We start from the raw sequence: 18888 nt of genomic DNA, 5'->3' as shown, positions 1-18888 counted from the left end.
TAACACCATCAATGATTCGTGTGCTGTGAGGAATCTTGACCGGAACCACTTTAATGTTTATCATATCCTTCCGCCGCTTTGTGATTGTTCAAATGAGTTACGAATCAATTATTTATTCATGTGACACAACAGTTTGAATTCTAACAATGAAAATATTCCTGATGTCCGGGTGTTTATCGGACTCGCTTGGCAAAGCTGAACTTTGGACTCAGTGACAGTCTCATCGCATTAGTCTTGGCTCTTAACTCACCGGACAAAAGCGTTCCGGTGGTCTTATGGTAATGAGGAATGGCTGGATGGAACCCTGATAGAGTTTTTTCTGTTTATCTGTAGCCGTTGTTCTAGAATAATCTGCTGTGTAAAGAAATCTGCGTCCTAATACGAGTAATCAATACTGAAATACAGACTCTCTCTCACACCGGAGCGATGAAAAGTGTTGATGAAGCACATCTCACCTGAAGATTCCTTCAGTCTGATCACCGTTCAAGCCCAGAACTTCTTCTGAGAGCCGCGTCTGTACCCATGGCAACTGTCGGTCGGGGTAACGCTCCTTCTGCATGGCCATCACCTCCTCCAGAGACGAGCCGAACATGGAGAGCCTGAAGATGGCGTTCCGAGCGTGGGCGATCTCCTCCAGCGACGGCTTGTTCAGACCCTTCACACACAGAGGGAGGATTATCTGGTGAACACTTGGCAACCCGAAGAGGTCAAACAAAACTGTGCTCAAGTGCTGAACGAGAACCTGGCTTTCCTCCAAAAACCTTGTGGAACTCATCTGAAAGACTCTAAACATAAAAAACTTCTCAAGCTTTACATGTTGCTCTTTCAGAGCTCAGGAGATTGGATGGAGTTCTCGTAAGTATCAACTTAGTCTTGGGTGTTTCTCCTAAAACTGCTAAAAGAGAAACAAATGTAATTGTAATTATGGTGGTGTAAAAAGTGGTTGTAGATTTAAAATAATCTGTTTTCGGGAAAATATGTTGATATATTGAGATCATCATTAATATTGACAAAGCTGAGCTCAGTTTGACATCTCTTCTGAAACAGAATTTCTGACTCTTTTTCTTAGGAGAAATATCTGGATGCAGATGAGACTTTAAGTCCCCGTGAGCCGGAAGTTGCAATCGTATTTTTTTCCGTGTTTTGACAATTTTCCAAATGAAATGGAATTTTAAAACAGTGGGCGTGGCTTTCATCTTTCTTTGCGATTTGATTGGACTTGTAAAAACAGCCATTGCATTTTCAAAGAGCCATTGATAGAGAGAGTTGCGTCATCTACGTTGACTCCAATGGAGCAGTTTTTTTACAGTTTCAATAGTTCCTGGAAGTTACTAGTAACGGATGGAGCTGCGACTAAACAGACCAACTGAGGTTAACCTCTAACCCATTTAAAGATAAAAGCCATTTCATGAATAAACAAATGAAAGAAATAAAGCATTTAAAGTGAAAACATAACTTCCTGGAACCATCTGAAGGCCCATGAATCACATGACGCTCCAGCGCTTTGGACTTCCGTTGGCAGAACTCTCTCTCTCAATGGCTCTGATTTTGACAGTTGACAGGCAGACTGATAGTTATAGGGGAGGAGTTAACGGATGCTCCGCCCAAGCCATCTAACATACGTCATTTAAGATGGAAAGTCATTACACGAAGGAAGTGCATTTTTATGAGGGCGCACACATTTTAAAAAGAGAACGACCAATATTGATGAACTATTTACAATAAACTCGGCAAAATTTCATGACAAAATAAGCATTGGAAGCTTTTACGTCACTGGGACTTTAAACAAAACTTTTCATTTAATCTCATTGTTGTCTAGGATATTAAAGGGATATTAAAGATATTAAAGGGATCTTGTCTTTCTTCTATCTTGGATTAGTTTTTCTCACGAAGCAATGCATTATGGGATTACAGTGTCAGTGACTCATTGAACTCTCATGAGGCGAATGGCATCCCAAGTAAAGTGAAAGTATTTTTCGCCACAGCAAAGCGAAGTCACAGATATGAAATATAAATCTATCTGAAGCAGATCGATCATGGTTATATCTGGCACGTTCCAGAACTTAAAACCACGCCCTCCTTCCACTTCACGTCCAATCAGCACGCTGAATCTTCTACAGAACGTGCTAAACAATCCATTACACCAGAAAGTAAGAGAAGGACAAACCTTTTTGGCACCGGTGAGCGCTGCTTTCTGGAGTTTACGGTAAGAGTATTTTGCATAGCTGCTTATCGCCACTCCTGTAAGAGAAAACACAAACGGGTCATTCTCACAAGACCACTGAAACATCATGGCACTAAAGATTGGAATGATAAAACATACAATTCGGTAACACAAGCATGATCGTAATAAAGATAATTGTGTTCTCTACGTCAGACAAAACATCGCTTTCACATAGGAATGAATTATTTATGTATTTTTTGATGCTTTTCTGATGAAATTCTCATAACCTTGACGAGTCTGGATTCGTCTGAGTGCATTATATGTTGTTTTTAAACGGAGTGAAATTAAAATATTCGTAAAAAAACCATCAAACAATTGTTAAATGACCATAGTAGGAAGAATTAAACGGTAGTCCAAGGTGCCAGACAACTGTTTGTTTTCCTAAATTCTTCAAAATATCTCATTATGTGTTCAACAGAACAAATAAATACAGTCGATTTTTCCTACTATGGTAGTGGATGATGATGTCCCGGAAAATTGCTAACATTCTTCCAAATATCTTTCTCTGTGTTCATTGCAACAAAGACATTTATACATTTTCATTTTTGGACAAACTATCCCTTATAAGAATGTTTAAACACACACAAAGATCTTTACAAATCTACTAGTACTTTTAAATGGCTAACAAGATAACAATGCACTTTTTTTTCAAAAAAAATCACTATTTTCCTAGTTAAAAACATCATATTCTCTTGTCACACTGCGTACACAACTTTTCCCTTCTCATGACCGATAAAGGTGGTTTTCTGCATTTAAAAATGTTTACCTTTATTAGTTTCTAAAAAAGTGTAAATTAATAATGTCTTATTAAGTATGATTAATAAAAACGTAGGCTTAGCCACACTTGAAAAAAGTTGAACTTTTCTGAATAAAGCGCTGTGCGTCAAGCTCCTTTTGCCGTTTCTATAACAACATGCGAGGAACGTATTTGGTCGAGAAGGCTCCAAATTAAATGCTGGCCGAAACACTCGTTGGAGCATAGTTTTGTATAAATGTAGGTTTAATTTTCACTTTCAACAACTTCTGATTGAATTTCTAGCGAGAAATTAGTATTATAAGGTTTTATGAACACGGGCTTATGCTTCATGTTTTTTTGGCAAAACATGCTACGAGATGAAGCTAATGAGAATTTTAAGGCCTTTTCGTAAAATAAAAATTCTAAATTGTGTTAAAACTGTCAGTAAACGTTGTTCAATGAAAATGTGTCTTTCCTTGTTTTAAATAAATACAAAGGAAAAATGTTCTTAGTAAAATCATGTTTGACGTCTTGAGACCCAAGATTTGGTGCAAATCAACCAAACAGACACTCAATTAAAGAAAACAACTCTGAATATTCACTCTAGTATCCATTGGACGGAAGTGTTTTTTACCCTTGGTGTCGTTCAGAGGGTCCATGTGTCTGTAGATGTATCCCTCCAGGTAGTTGTGAAAGCGAGGGGTGGGGGGGAAGAAGGCCAAACAGATGGCCATGAGCTCCCAGCCCCTCTGAAGACTGTCATAGCGGAAGTTCTCAGTGGTCTGTCGACACAGCTGGATGAAGAGCTCATCCCTCAGACCCTGACAGCTCCATCCTCTCACCACCACCTCCAGAGCCACGGACAGCGGCTCTACTTTCCCTCGCCGGTCACCCATGTACGTCTGGATGAGTTTGAAGAGATCCACGGCATCGCGTTTGACCGTCCGGTCCGTGGTCACTATCATGGGTTTCTTGATGGGCTCGCTGCTCCAGGCCAGCATGTTAGCGATGGACACTTTTCTCCGGAACAGACCCTGCGGAGCAGACGAGGTCGAGCAGTTTGACAGGATTCGGGTTGAGGTGTACCATGTTAAACGCAGTTAATGGAGCGAGCGCGTACCTGCGTGTGCTTGTTAAAGTGTTTGGAGGCCCAGTTCTCGATGTCGGTCTCTGACGAGGGTTTGCGAAGCGTGAACTCCTGGAAAATCCCACAGCTAGCGCTGGGCATCATGTTCCGGGCGTTCCGACTCGCCTCGAACTGAGAACACGCTCCGAGATCTTCAGACTTAGAAAGAAAACATTACACGCTGTTTTCAAACAACAAAGAGTACAGATCTCAAACATCTATGACGTAAATGAATGGTTCACCCAAAAATAAAAATTCTGCTTTTAATCGCCCTCCCGTTGTTACAAATCTGTATACATTTCTTGTGGAACTGACAATGTCAGAAGTGTTGGTTTGCTTTCCAACATTCTTCGAAATATCTTCTTTTGTGTTTAACAAAACAAATAAATGTATAAAGCAAATGTTCATACCATGGTAGTCGACTGTGGTGAAGAAAGAAGAATCGTTCAAATACCTTTCACTGTGTTCAGCAGTACAAAGAAATATATACAGATCTGGAAAATATCGAGGGTGTAATTCTGAAAATAACCATCAGAATTTTCATTTTTGGGTGAACTGTCCCTTTAAGGCCTAGGAGTCAAATTTTTTATAAAATGTCAAATATATTTTTTGTATAAAATATTCACAAACTTTCGTATAAAAGTTTTTTGGTTCTTTCAAAAGATTAATCGCATCCAATCCATGTATGTGTATGTGTTTGTAAACACAAAGGTAATATGAGCAGACCCACAGACATATATTATGTTGACACAAACTTTTATTCTGGGTGCGACAGCCCAGAAATATTTATATATTTTATGTATTTTTTAAATGATATTTAAACAAAAGTAAAACCACACCTTAATTGAAATTAATAAAATATAGGCCTAAAAAACTACTACACAAAATAAAATGAGTTAACAATAAATCTAGGATAAGTTAAGGCACTAAAAATATTAACATGAAAAAAAAAGATATACATATATATATATATATATATATATATATATAGTAATATAAAATAAATAACGAAATGATAAATAATCCATAAAATGATAAAGCACATAACAGTTTAATGAATAGCAGATGAGTCGATGATCCCCAAATATTTAATACTTTAATGCACATAAACACAATCTTGATAAATATAGTTCAAACAGAAGTATTTATACATTTTGATAGCTAAAATGAAAAGTTTGTTATTAATAGTGTATTTTTTCTATTTTATAATAAATATTAATGTATTTTTGCAATTGTCATGTGAATAATGTTACATCAACGCAAAACGGCTTGATGTTGAAATGCTCTTTCTATATCCTTTCTTTAGATTTAAGGGTCAATTTTGATTATCTATACTATAAACTTATCTTGGTGAGATTTAGGCACACAAATGTTGTGTAAATACTGTACACTCGTGTGCGTGTGTAGACTCACACCGACTTATGTTGAGTGAATGTTGTTGTACAGAGTTCCTGACATGACTTACATAAGTGCAAAGACTCTTAAATGATGCAATATTCATAAGCTAACAGCAGGGCGTGTCTCTGTGTGAATGTACACGCACGACTGTGAAGCTGGAAATGGTTGAGATCTCAATATAAACACAGAGATCTCCAGCATGGCAGCGCTGTTATGTGTTTATTCTCACATCTGGATGCTCTGAACACCAGACTGAACTTTAAACATCTTTAAGCCCTTAAAACAGTATGACAGTGGTACTGTAAAATATACCTCCTCGTCTTGTTTAAAAAACCACCAATACATAGATTTGTCAAGTAACTTGTGGTTACCAAGATGTTGCTATGTAATTGCTAAGGTATTCTTAGGTGTTTTGGGTCTCACGTTCATTACCTGTGAGGGATGAAGGTACGGTTCAGGTGACGCCAGGTTGGTTTGCACAGACAAACTCTTTTCTAACAGCGCCTGTGGAAATGCCAGTCGGTCCAGTGTGGCACGTTTCCAGTGGCCGTCCGACTGCGCCAAGGCCTCGTCTTCACTAAACGCCCGAACGACCTGCCCGGGGAAAGGGAGGGGCGTGGCCCCGTCACTTTCATACCCGTCCTTCCCTCCCTGATCGGAGGACGCGCCCCCACGCTGATGTAACAGCTGTTGAGCTTCCCAGGCCAATCGGGCTTGAGTTATCATCCCCCCGAGCCCGGATCCCGCGCACTCCCCTTCACCACCCGGAAGTGAGGGCTTGCGGTTCTTCCGCTTTCGATTGCCGCCGTTGAGGTCGTGACCGTGCTGCAGCGTGAAGGAGCCGCCGTATGACATTCCCGCCACTAGGCTGTTTGAACTGGTGGACCCGTAACTCAGCAGACGCTCTGTGGTCCTAAACCGAGGGGAGGAGCCGGACTGCTCCACGTAGACCAGCTGCTTTACATATTCCCGCCCGGCCGCGCTGTACTCCCGCCCGCTGGAGTTATAATCCCGCCCACCGGAGCCGTAGTCCCTCACGGATGAGCTGTAATCCCGCACGCTGGAGCTATAGTCCCGCCCCGCAGAGCTATAGTCACGCCCGCTTGAGGCGTAATCTCGATCGCCCGTCTTCTCAGGCGTGGAGCTGCGCTGTCTCGTCAAAACCAGTTGACCGTAAGGGGACGGGCTTTGTTTAGGGGAGTGGTAAAGGCTTGGTTTCCGAACCGGAGACCTGTCGGCGCCATAAAAGGCCGGATCGCAGTGCATGTCAGTAGGCGGTTCCTCATAAATAGGCGGGGATTGGTATTCCGAGGGCGGTTCTTCGTAGAGAGGAGGCTCGTAAGCGTAGCGGGGAGATGAAGGCTGGGAATCCCCCGAGCAACGGCGCTGAGTGCCAGTCAACTCTGCCCTCTTTAGGAATGGTGATTGGGATTGGGGGCGGTCGGATAGGGAAAGGGGCGTGGCTTCAGGGTCTGAAGGGGCGTTGCTGGATGATCGCCTGGAGCGCGGAGACGAACAGGAATAACCGTTACCCTGTGTCAGGAAACTGGGCTCTCGATCGGACACCTTGATGAGCATCCGCTCTCTGGTCCCTGTGCCCCATCTGAACCTGAACAAGAGTTGAGAAAATACTCACAGGGTTTATAAAAACAGACATTTTCTTTTCATATAATTGTTTGATTCTATGATTATAGGTCTTCACGGTTTAATTATTGCAAATGTTTGGTAGTCACTGAATGAAGAAAACAAGAAAACAAGTTCAGATTCACTTTCAAGCAATACAACAGTCATTACAACATACATGTGTTTAGGAATATTTTTTATGTGTCTTGTCATACTGTCAGTCTTTCACATCGCTGTTGGGTGACTTCATGTCACTCCTGAAGTTTTTTTTTTTTTAAATTCAACAGACACTGGACTGAAATACATTAGAAATGATAATACTGCATTCATTAATTTATTTATTTAATTAGAAATTAGATATTATTTATTAGAATGATCTTACTCGTTGTATAAATACCATACACTGTGCTGTGTTTTAACTTTTCTGTTTTTCCTGTTTGCCCCTGTAAAGCTGCTTTGAAACAATACACATTGTGAAAAGCGCTATATAAATAAACTTGAATTGAATTGAATTGAATGATCTCTTAATTTAATTTAAATGGTGTTAAAATTCTATAAATTGCAGCCTTATGTGACACTGTGGTGGTTTATGTAGACATTATTTATTATTTATAAGTCTTAATTTATAAAAAAAACATTTTAATTAGAGATATTAGTTGCAATATTTGGAAACTGTAAGTCTGATCACATACTGTAATTTTAGGTCTACATATATTTAATTACTATTTTCTAAGCAAGTAATACTTTTTCATTATATAAACTATTTTTTATAATTTTACTAGCACATTTACTTCAATTTACTTCAATGAAGTAAGTAAATATACTCTGTGACCGAATTATTAAAAACCATGTTATAACTTGTTCTCAAATAAAGGACTTTTATTTTGCGTGTTGCCGCAAAGGGGTGTTTGACGGAAGGTTCCCTGTTGTGAAACGCGGATGCTGAAAGCTCCACAAGTGCAAACATGCCACTCTTTCACTCCTTAACACGCAAAATAAGCATATTACAAAAACATCGCGGAAATCATATGGGCCTAGATATCACACAAAGGTCGAGCAAACTTCGGCCATTCGGACATCATTCAGGGATTGACAATGACCGACAGCAGCCTCTAATTTGCCATTTAACACCCGAAAACTATTATGTACCGGTCCAAAAAAGTACTTTGATGTGTCAGCACAAAGCAATTCCTCCAGAAAAATGTCATTGTTAGCTTAAAAAAACAACTCCTTCAGGAAGATCTAAGAGGTTTGTGATTTTTTGGAAAGCCCTCTGAAAGTTCAAGAAAAAGAAGTGTGTAAAATCAATTAAGCTCTTGGCCGTCACGACCTTCTGGAACATCCCCATGACCGGACTGAATCACACCGCCAACAGTGTCTATGTGTGTTTGTTTCTTTAGTAGCCGGATTAAAACTCCAATCTCTCTCTCTCTCTCTCTCTCTCTCTCTCTCTCTCTCTCTCTCTCTCTCTCGAGAAAGAGTCCCACTACAAAGTGAGCTGTGTGTTCCTCTGGATATTAATTATTCATGGATATCCGACCTTCAAATCAATTTACACATTCTGTTCCTCCTCCTCCTCCTCCTCTCTCAGACGAAATCTCTTTTTCTCTCTGCCGTCTTCCCTGTGGGATGAGACTGACACTGTTTGAATTTTAAGCGCTGATGGCTGCTGTATTCTCCAGTGATTCACTTCATTTCATTCATTAATGTCCGACAACATTTGAAACATCCCGGGATATTAAACATCAGGCCATCAGTGTGTCCTTTAGAAAGACCAGCTGTGTTCTTAAACCTACATACAACACAGTGAAAACAAATTTGTTTACTTTACTTCATTGAATTGTGCAAACTCCTTGCCTTGATTCAATTGAGTAAGTGTAACAAAACATGAATAAGTACATTTTAACTTTAACCTCCTAAATTATTCCTTACATTCTCTGACTCAAATTTATACTTAAATGAATTGAGTTGAAAACTAAATTATACCTGTCATTTTATGATAACTAAACTCAATATTTATTAGTCCTTTCAGTACTTTTCTGTTGTCATAAATTAATCACAAAATCTGTTACCAGCACGCTTCCAAATATCTTTCTCTGTGTTCATCAGAACAAAGACATTTATACACATTTGGAAAAACTTGAAGGTGAGTAAACAATGACAGAATTTTAATTTTTGGGTGAAGAATCCCTTTAAATTAACTTGTTTCCGTTGAGTTAATTGAACAGTTCATTTCTGAGTGTAAGCTACTTGATAAAATACATTTCTCTGGCTCAAATTGATTGATATCAGTTCTCGGGGTTTTTTCTGCATAAAGAAATTGTCATCAAAAATATGTCGAGTGTCTTCAGAAACAGTGTGCATTAAACAAGATTATCATTTGTAACTGCAGTTGCAGCATTACGCCACACTAGAGGTGCTGTTTTGTTACCAGCACAGTGAGACGCTGAAGAGTTCAGTAAAACAGCTATATTAGGAGCTGTATTAAATGTGTTTCACGGCTCTTCAGGTGTTTATTTTCAATTTCTTGATAATGTTTCCTAAATTAACTTTCTGTACATCATTGTAATATTTTTAGCAGTGAAATTGTCTCGTTGAATCAGCGTTATAAACAGCGAGCTCGTTAGTATGAAGGAACATTGCGATCAGAACGACTCGTAAACGAATGACTCCTTTGAACCGATTCTTTTACACAGAATGTAAGAGATCAGTGAATCGTTTAAAGCTCAGTGAACTACAAGAGAACGAGCTTTGCTCATTTGTTTTGCTGGTTACTTACGGCTAAAAAGGCTTATATTCAAATTGTCAACTTTTCTGTTTGATTGAATAAATGTAATGCTTTAAATAACATATTAGCGGTCATTTCATCAAATTTCTATAGAACTTTAATATAAATGTTTTGTTAAGACACTTAAAGGGACAGTAGGCCTACAACAACTCCGCATCATTTTGAGCCAGAAAAAACCCTGGTTTTGTGTATATTCAGCAATGGAGTTAACAAAACAATTTTTAATGAAGTGAACTTAAAATGAACATATTTAAATTTAGTAAAGTTCGCTGTTAGGTTCTATAGTGTACTTTTACAAAACTAGTATGTGAAACAGAGCGCATTATTCAATGATGAATGTGTTGAATGTAGTATCCAGCAAAGTTGTCACATAACATGTATGTTTTATTTAGCGAGAGCCATCCAATGTACTCTTTCATTACATTTACATGTATGCATGTAGCAGATCAACAATGTGTCAACCTGAGCTCAGATTTGTCTCGTCTGCAATCAAAAGTCAATATTATTGAAGATCTCAATATTAACTCAAACATTTCTCATCACATTTACTCCAGATTAGGGAGAAACATCTGAGACAAAGTCGATCCTTTAATGAATCACAACTCCATCAAATCTCCTGAGCTGTATAAGAGTAACCTCTGAGCTGTAAGTGAATGTGCTTTCGGGCGAGAGACCTCGGCCACTGTGTTTTCTCTCACCTCTCTCCCTCCTCGCTGGCTGACGTTTTCTCCTCCTGCTCCTGCGACGATGTGGTGCTGACGGCGCTGCGGGCGGGACTGCTGTCCGCAGACGCGCTGGTCGTCGGGGCAACCGGAGGCGGGGTGGTGTTGGTGTTTTGTTTGAGGGTTTGGAGTTTGGCGAGGGGGATGATGTCACAGCTGAGTGGGCGGTGCCAGACGGTGCGCTGGGTGGAAGCGTTGTAATAGTAGAATCTGGAGGTTTTGGAGTCGAAGAGCTCCCACCACTGATCCTGTCCGCTGCGCTTGATCTGGACACCCGCCGGGGCGTCCCACACGCACTCGCCCGTCAGCAGGTTGGCGTACATGCGCTCTCGAGTCCGCGGCTCGATGATTTCCACCCATTCCAACCTGGAAAACACACACACAGAAGAACTGAGCATTCGTGGAAACAACACGAGCACGAGCAGTAAGATCATATTTACTGTCATGACAATTCCCGTCTCCAGTTCTCATTAGTGTTAATGCACCTGCGTCTTTGAGTTTTTGCAAGAATAATGATTTTTCTCATTAGATTCTCATTACTGCAAGAGAGTAAAACACAGCAATTGCATGACAGCGTTCATAATAGACAAATATGACCCACGGACACTACATCACATGACACTTTAGGGGGTTTCATGTGTGCATAAACATGTTAGCACACGTGAGAGACGAGACGCACAAACATCATTACAGGACAATTACAGTGCCTGCATGACACGCACACACAGACACGCGTGCAAACACGGACATGAGACAGACGCACACCCACACACACAGTGACACGAGACAGACACACACATAGACACGCGCACACACATTGACTTGCTCCAGCATCACCTTCTGTGTGTTGACTGTGTGAGTGAGGATATGTTTCTAAGTGACTGTGTGTTTGTGTGTGTGTGTGTGTTTCTGTGTGTTTGTGTGTTGTGTGAGGATGTGTCTGTGTGTGTGAGGATGTGTATGTGTTTGTTTGTGTGTGTGCGTGCGTGCGTGTCTATTCATTTTTGTGTGAGTGAGGATGTGCATGTGTGTGTGTGCATGTGTGTGTGAGGATGTGTATGTGTTTGTTTGTGTGTCTGCCTGTCTATTTGTTTGTGTGTGAGTGAGGATGTGTGCATGTGTGTGTGTTTGTGTGTGTGTGAGGATGTGTGTGTGTGTTTGTTTGTGTGTTTGTGTGTCTACCTGTCTATTTGTTTGTGTGTGAGTAAGGAATGTGTGCATGTGTGTGTGTTTGTGTGTGTGAGGATGTGTGTATGTGTTTGTTTGTGTGTCTGCCTGTCTATTTGTTTGTGTGTGAGTGAGGACGTGTGCATGTGTGTGTGTTTGTGTGTGTGTGAGGATGTGTGTGTGTGTTTGTTTGTGTGTTTGTGTGTCTGCCTGTCTATTTGTTTGTGTGTGAGTGAGGATGTGTGCATGTGTGTGTGTTTGTGTGTGTGTGTGTGAGGATGTGTGTGTGTGTTTGTTTGTGTGTCTACCTGTCTATTCATTTGTGTGTGAGTGAGGATGTGTGCATGTGTGTGTGTGTGAGGGTGTGTGTATGTGTTTGTTTGTGTGTGTGATATCATCGGCCCTTTAATCTCACAGTAAATATTTTATGATCTCATAATCGAATCTAATCTGCTCTGATCCTAAATAATCTGATCCCTCAAATCCTGTTGAAAGCATTTTTGGGAAGCTGGTCAGAGGGGATTCTGGGTAATTTGATCAGTCTGGATCATCCGTCTGAACGTGCTGAAGCATATGATCAGATTCCATGCAGCAGAAGTTTAATATGCTCAGAGCGCACACTTAATGGATCTACAGACACATCAAGTGTTCTTTGGAAGAACCTACACGCACTCAATACTGTATACTACCTAGTGTTCAAAATGCATGAGAAGATACAAATAAAACGAGACCTTTTTTTTTTTAAAAAAAATTAAGAGAATTTGTATTTTTATTGTTCTGTTTAACATTAATTTGCTGATGAAGAGAAATATTTGTCACATGTACATCATCGATTTCTCATGGCCTCGTTTAGAGTTATAGATTATCCTGACCTCCCTGTTTGAAAGTGATGTTGTGGGCGGAGTCAAAGCAGATGTGTAGCTATTGATTGACAGGCGGGATGCTGCAGTGCTGTTAACATCCACCATCTGTAGCAATGAATGTCTCCACTTCACAAAGACGAGGAGGAGAGATTCCGAGCTGTCAATCAAACACGCTGATGGTAACGGCTAAATATGGCATGTGAGATTGTGGGTTAAGCATTTAAAGGCGCCACATCATAAACCTTGATGATTTCAAACAATCTTAAACCTGAATCAGTTTCCCAATTAAAAAGATGTAAAAATGCTTTTTACTTGCACTTCTGTCAAAATAGACCTGTGTGCTGTTTTATTTCTGAGAAACACAGAATTTTCTAAGATATGACAGGAAGATTTTCTAAGATATAAACATCCCTTTCTCCATTCACGTCTTGTTTGAATTACGTAATAACTGCCGGAGGCGGTGTGGAAACGTGGCCGCCGAGTGGCACGACATGAAAACAAAAGTGTTTTAACAAAAACACAACGTTTAGTTGTGTTTGTGGAGCGCTGGTACACTGTAAACACGACAATTCGTTTCACTAGTTCGCCGGAGCAAATCAAACAGAACTCTCTGGGAAAGTTTGTGTTGGCCGGTAAACTTCCTTGAGCCACCATTGGTCCATGGCCATTGCGTAGTAGGTGGATGTGCTATGTAGTGTCACGCGGTCTGTCGGAAATAACTCGTCATTTTATTTAGCTTACGTCATGTAAACCCGCCTCCAGAAACAAAGGGGTGTTGGATTGTTGGAAAACACTATACCATCTCTCAACGTTTTCGAGCTTCGGTTAACCACAGATCGAAAGTGTAATTCGCCTGGACTATGCTGAGCCCTTGAGAGTCGACCCATGCACGAGAAAGAGAATGTGTGTGTCAGTGAGTGATGAGTCAATCAGGTCTGCCGCCATAAAAGTCAATTAGTACCTCACACACCGACATCTCATTTCATACAGAATTAATGGACCAATCACTGTCCCAAACTCATCCCCAAATTCAACGTGAAGTCAAATCTATTTAAAGATCAAAGAGAATGGAGTGAGGTCAGAGCAGAACTCAAGGACCAGACGAATCCACAGAGATCCCAAGAGCCGGATGCAAAAACACAGATTATGTCCACATGTAAGGGTCACAAAGGCCAACTAGACACGACCAAAAACACAATATTTTATATATTTTAAACATCATATCTGTATGAGAGTGTGACGTTTAATACTGACTGACCTGACAGTCATTTGTGCTTCTCAAAAACCGTAATGATGTTAAAGTGTATCTTATATGTGTAAAGTGCAGTTCAATTGGTAAATGCATTTGCCATTAAAAAAAGCAAGATTCAATTGATGCATGCTGGATATTTCACCTGAGCAGAGCACTTACACACGAGTACAGAATCATCATCATTGTCTTCATTAGAATTGTGTGAATTAATAATCACTTTTATTAATACGTGAGTTCATTAACAGGTGGATTTCTGAACCCCACAGAGAGACAGCAAAGCTCTCTTATGAATTTCACAGGGTTTATTAACAAGCATATAAAGGAAAAGGAGAATCTGTACACACACACACACATGATATATGAATGAAATATATTTAATGTTGTTTCAAGGTCAAATGTGTGTGTGTGTCTGTGTGTTGTGTTCTCCAGATATAATCTGACACTTTGACCAGCAGATGATCATTATTAATCCTAATAAAAGTCACTCCTGCAGAAAGACTTCATCCACACTCTCTCTCTCTTTCTCTCCTCGAGCTCTGTTTTCATTCTGACCTTCATGAGATGTGAAGCCCTATAAAAAGGCACATTCTTAAAGTGATCCTTCATCCAAGAAGGAAAATTCTGTCATCATTTACTCACCTCGAGTTTTTCCAAATGTGTATGAATGTCTTTGTTCTGATGAACACAAAGTATGATATTTGGAAGAATGCTTATAACCAAACAGATCTCAACACACATTGACTCCCATAGTAGAACAGAATACAATGGTAGACAAAAGTGCCCCAAAACTGTTTGCTGTCCGACATTCTTCAAAATATCTTCTTTTGTGTTCAAAAAGTCATTTTTACTACTATGGGAGCCAATGGGTGTTGAGAGCAAACATCAATCTATACGCTTTTTAAATTATACAAGATGATGGAACAAATAAAAGTAAATACAAGCGACGTGCGACAGAGTTTAAGCTGTCTTTGGAGAAATTACATGAAAATAAAACTGAGCATCATTCAGGATTGTGTGTGTGAATCTCTCCTGTCAATCATGTCTCCAGTTGCTAAGGGCTGGGCGGAGCTGAAGCAGTCAGTCAGCCAATGTAAATGCGTCTGGGAATGACAGCGAATCCCACTGCAACCTTGGTCGGCACAGAGATATAATTCATACTCACATTTAGAGAAGATTCTGTTACAAAGTGCCTCGTGTGCGTTCACCAAACTACACAGCAAATCTAATGACTGTATTTTATAGTCAAACAGACAGCCCCGCCCCAAACTCACACCATTGGCTGAGCCGGTTGAGACCCTTAAAGACCCACCCAAGTGCCTTCATATGCAATATAGAGCCGAAGGGGTGACGTATTTTTGTAGGCCAACCCAGAAGTTAACGAGGTGCTAGTTCGACGGAAAGCGTTTGGATGATTGCAAAAAAATGAGCTCTGTGTTCATGTTCATGATGTTCACACGTTTTGTCTAGTAAGATAATCTTTACAAAGAACACAATATTTGTTACTTTTGAAGGCGAAATACAATCGGCAGAAGTAATAAGCTAACACAATGCTATAAACAGACTACACTTGATATCAACGTCACCACCATCACTATTTCAAACTTTATTAAAAACATGTTCCCTGGTAAGTAATTATTCCGTATATGAATCTGCATCTATGTTTTAAGATATTTGTGCCCATGTTGCATTATTTGTAAGCTTTATATGCGTGATGATCTCTAACGTCCCCCCCAAAGGATTTAGTCGCTTTTACCAACGCTCCTTTTAAGACACACAAAAAAAAACGGGTTAAAATTGTGTATAATTGTGTTTTATGTTTCAGAATAAAACGTAAAAATATTTATAGATTTTGTATACCTTATTTCAGGCGATTTATCGGAGTATGAAGTATATGAACAAAATAAACCAAACTTGAACTATTCGCACTGAGACAGAAGATTAAGGCGGGACTTAGTGAGAAGCTCCTCCCCCTTCTAAAAAGCCAATAGCAGGACAGTGCAGTTGAGATTCTATGAAGCATTTTCTTGGTAAGACGAATGTAAAGAGAAGTGCAGAATGATGTCATAAAGTACTTCAATTTTCATTTCATAGCAACACGCAAAGTCACAGTTTTACAGAAAACTGAGAAGAGTTCGTCATCATCTACACCTGTTGTTTCTTTTTCTTACTTTCTTCTTCATGACTAATGTACTTCTAACAAAAGAAAGATGTGAACACAGCACATATGTCGTTCAAAGCTCACGTGTTGGAGCTCACAAATGGTCGAGTCGTCTGCCTGCAAAAGTGACATTTGAGGTCTGAAAATAGCGACAAGGGCCCCGCGTTCAACATGTGCATGAAAATCCAACTGTTCAAACAAACATTTCCATCATATTTCCATCACACACTCGCACACACAGCTGCAGCTCTTCTTTCAACGCAAGTCTGTGGGCTTTTGTTGCATCTCCAAGAGGTAAAAATACAAAAATAAACAAACCTGAAATAATGCACATAACAAAAAAACTAGTAATGAAACAATATTAATGTTTGGTAGACTTTTTAAAGGTTTTTGCCATTCAATTTTTTGGGGGACCCCTTGCAGCTTTCTGGAGGCCCCCGGACCCGAGTCTGAAAATCCCTGGCCTGGGCAACCATGGCCACTTCTGTTCCCTGCTAGTGTGTCCCAGTGCGTGCATGTTGTTTTGCTACACAAAATCAGTACATACTTTAAGTGCATATATTAGGCGAATTGGGACGCCGCAAACATATTTAGTCTAAAGTCTAAAGCCGCATGACGTGTGTTGTAACATAGCAATCCCAGAATGCACTGCAACAATCCAAGATGTTGTATATTTGTGTTTCTGCCAGTAAATGCACAGTAAGAGTTCAATTCTGCTTTAGAATGCAAAAGTGAACATACAGGATACATGAGAGCGTCTGGACGGTCCGTATGACTCACATAAAGGCCCAGAAATGTGGTGCATTCATGATATTGGGTCAGTCTATTGGTCAGGGAAACAAGGTCTGTAGCCACACACACGCAAGCACACACACAGACACACACACACAAATGCACGAGCATGCACACACACATCCTTACATCAATGTTTAAGGTTCACTACATATAGAATTCCAAACATTCCGTGCGGTGCTCCCTCACAGTCACAGACTCCCTGGAACCTTCTGTCATTTACTCACACACACTCACTCTCTCTCTCTCTCTCTCTCTCTCTCTCTCACACACACACACTCACACACTGTCTTTGCTGAGACATTAACACCCATCCCCCTGCTCACAGATTCACACATTTCAAACTAACCACCTGCTCCATTATTTCACACACACACTTGCATCAAAACCACAACATTAACTTCAAACACGACTCCGACACGACCTTGAAATAAAGATGTGAGCATCTGTCGGTCTGAGGAAGGCGTGTATGAGCGCGATCACGGACGGACAAACACACCTGATTACATCTCTTATTTCCATGCGACAATTTCTTTCCTAAACACCCGTTTACATAAATCTCCCTCGCGCGGCTTTCAGGATTTCCAAAGCCAGCTGATCATGCCGACACACTCCCGCAGCGTTCATCCATTCAACTTCCCCGTCTCCTGACGCAAACACGCAAACACCCGCTGCACAAGTGTGCTCACTCGTGTGCTCACTCGAGACGACCTGTAGTGAACTTCACATCTGTCCTTGACTCATGCTGGAACAAGCAAACTACCCTTCAAAAGTGACCGAGAGAGAGAGAGAGAGAGAGAGAGAGAAGCAGATTCACTCAGATTCACTCAATACGTACCTGAAGTTAAAATAAAATAAAAATAAACTTGCCGTGAGTGTTATTTGTAAGGTTATGTGTGTTGTAAATGGTTCTTGTGTTTGAAGTCAGCAACATGTCCTTCGCAAAGAGACTCGATTGCTTTAACTTCATCCTCACGAAAGCATTTCCTCACTAATTCAAATGAACATTCACTCACTCGCCGTAAATGAACAAGCAGAGGTGTCGACTAAAAATAGAAGCACTTCAGATTGTGTGTGTGTGGGTTGCGCGCGTGGGTTGTGTGACCTCACAGTTAAGGCTAGTTCTATAGACATCACCATCTCCACCAGACAAAGACATCCCGGCAACAGTATCCTAGCAACCGCAGCCTCTGCAATTCCATGACCCCCATATTCCACATCTGTAGATCAAGCCGTAGAGCAAGGACACACACACACACAGGTATTGTGATGAAGGCGAACGGTCAAATCATTTGAAGCTTTGGTGCAGTGACACACACACACACACGTGTATAACAGGAGGATTTTCTCGTCTGGCTGTGGACTCGGTGAGCGGCACACTGTCTAATCTGCTCTCTTCTCGTCTCTTTCTCTGTCTGACACTCTCTGATGTTTTCTCATCACTGTCACTTTGTGTCTTGGGTTGTGCGCTTTGGACTATCCCGCGTTTGTCTGTGTGACCGGACTCGGAATGGAAGCTCTCGCAACTCTTATTTCCCTGAGGGAGAACGAAAATAAAGCAAGAACGCTCAATCGCTTCACATGTGACATTTTTCAAAGCATCAAGAAAGATTTCTATATTCTGATTCTGAATATCGTAGCGAAGAAAATGTGTCGTAAAAATGTTTGAAAAACATAACCATTAGGTGCAGTATTACCATCAATTTCACATTTTTAAGCATTGTATGAGTTTTTGAATTTATGAACATATTTCTTAATGTTTTTTAAATGTGCCATTTACACTGATGTACAACAACATAAACAAACATAATGTGACCCAAACATCCGGTTGACCTCCGCAAAGAATCAATAACTGTCTAGTAAAGTTTTACATTTTTAATTTAATTAATATAAATTAAATATTAAATAAATGTTATGACCAATAACAGACCGAAAGTTAACTTTGGGCCAGGCGTGTGTGCCTGATGAAACCCGTCTATATAATAGTTTATCAAATGCTCTTTCATGTTACTGCGAGAACGCTTTTTGAAGACTTAGCC

General features: G+C 40.3%; 1 protein-coding gene across 1 annotated transcript in view; it reads right to left on the bottom strand.

Moving 5' to 3' along the window:
• The window catches only part of arhgap39 (Rho GTPase activating protein 39), a 36057-nt gene that overhangs the window by 13206 nt on the left and 3963 nt on the right, over positions 1–18888 (bottom strand). Inside the window, exons 2-7 of the mRNA XM_056764133.1 lie at positions 10594–10983; positions 5917–7093; positions 4081–4245; positions 3595–3994; positions 2168–2241; positions 456–655 (exon numbers count right to left, since the gene is read on the bottom strand). Coding sequence (XP_056620111.1) covers positions 456–655; positions 2168–2241; positions 3595–3994; positions 4081–4245; positions 5917–7093; positions 10594–10983 — 2406 coding nt within the window. The remainder of the gene's footprint in view (positions 1–455; positions 656–2167; positions 2242–3594; positions 3995–4080; positions 4246–5916; positions 7094–10593; positions 10984–18888) is intronic.

This window comes from Triplophysa dalaica, chromosome 13, assembly GCF_015846415.1.
Source record: "Triplophysa dalaica isolate WHDGS20190420 chromosome 13, ASM1584641v1, whole genome shotgun sequence".
Taxonomy (NCBI): domain Eukaryota; kingdom Metazoa; phylum Chordata; class Actinopteri; order Cypriniformes; family Nemacheilidae; genus Triplophysa; species Triplophysa dalaica.
This window is presented reverse-complemented; position numbering and strand designations above follow the sequence as displayed.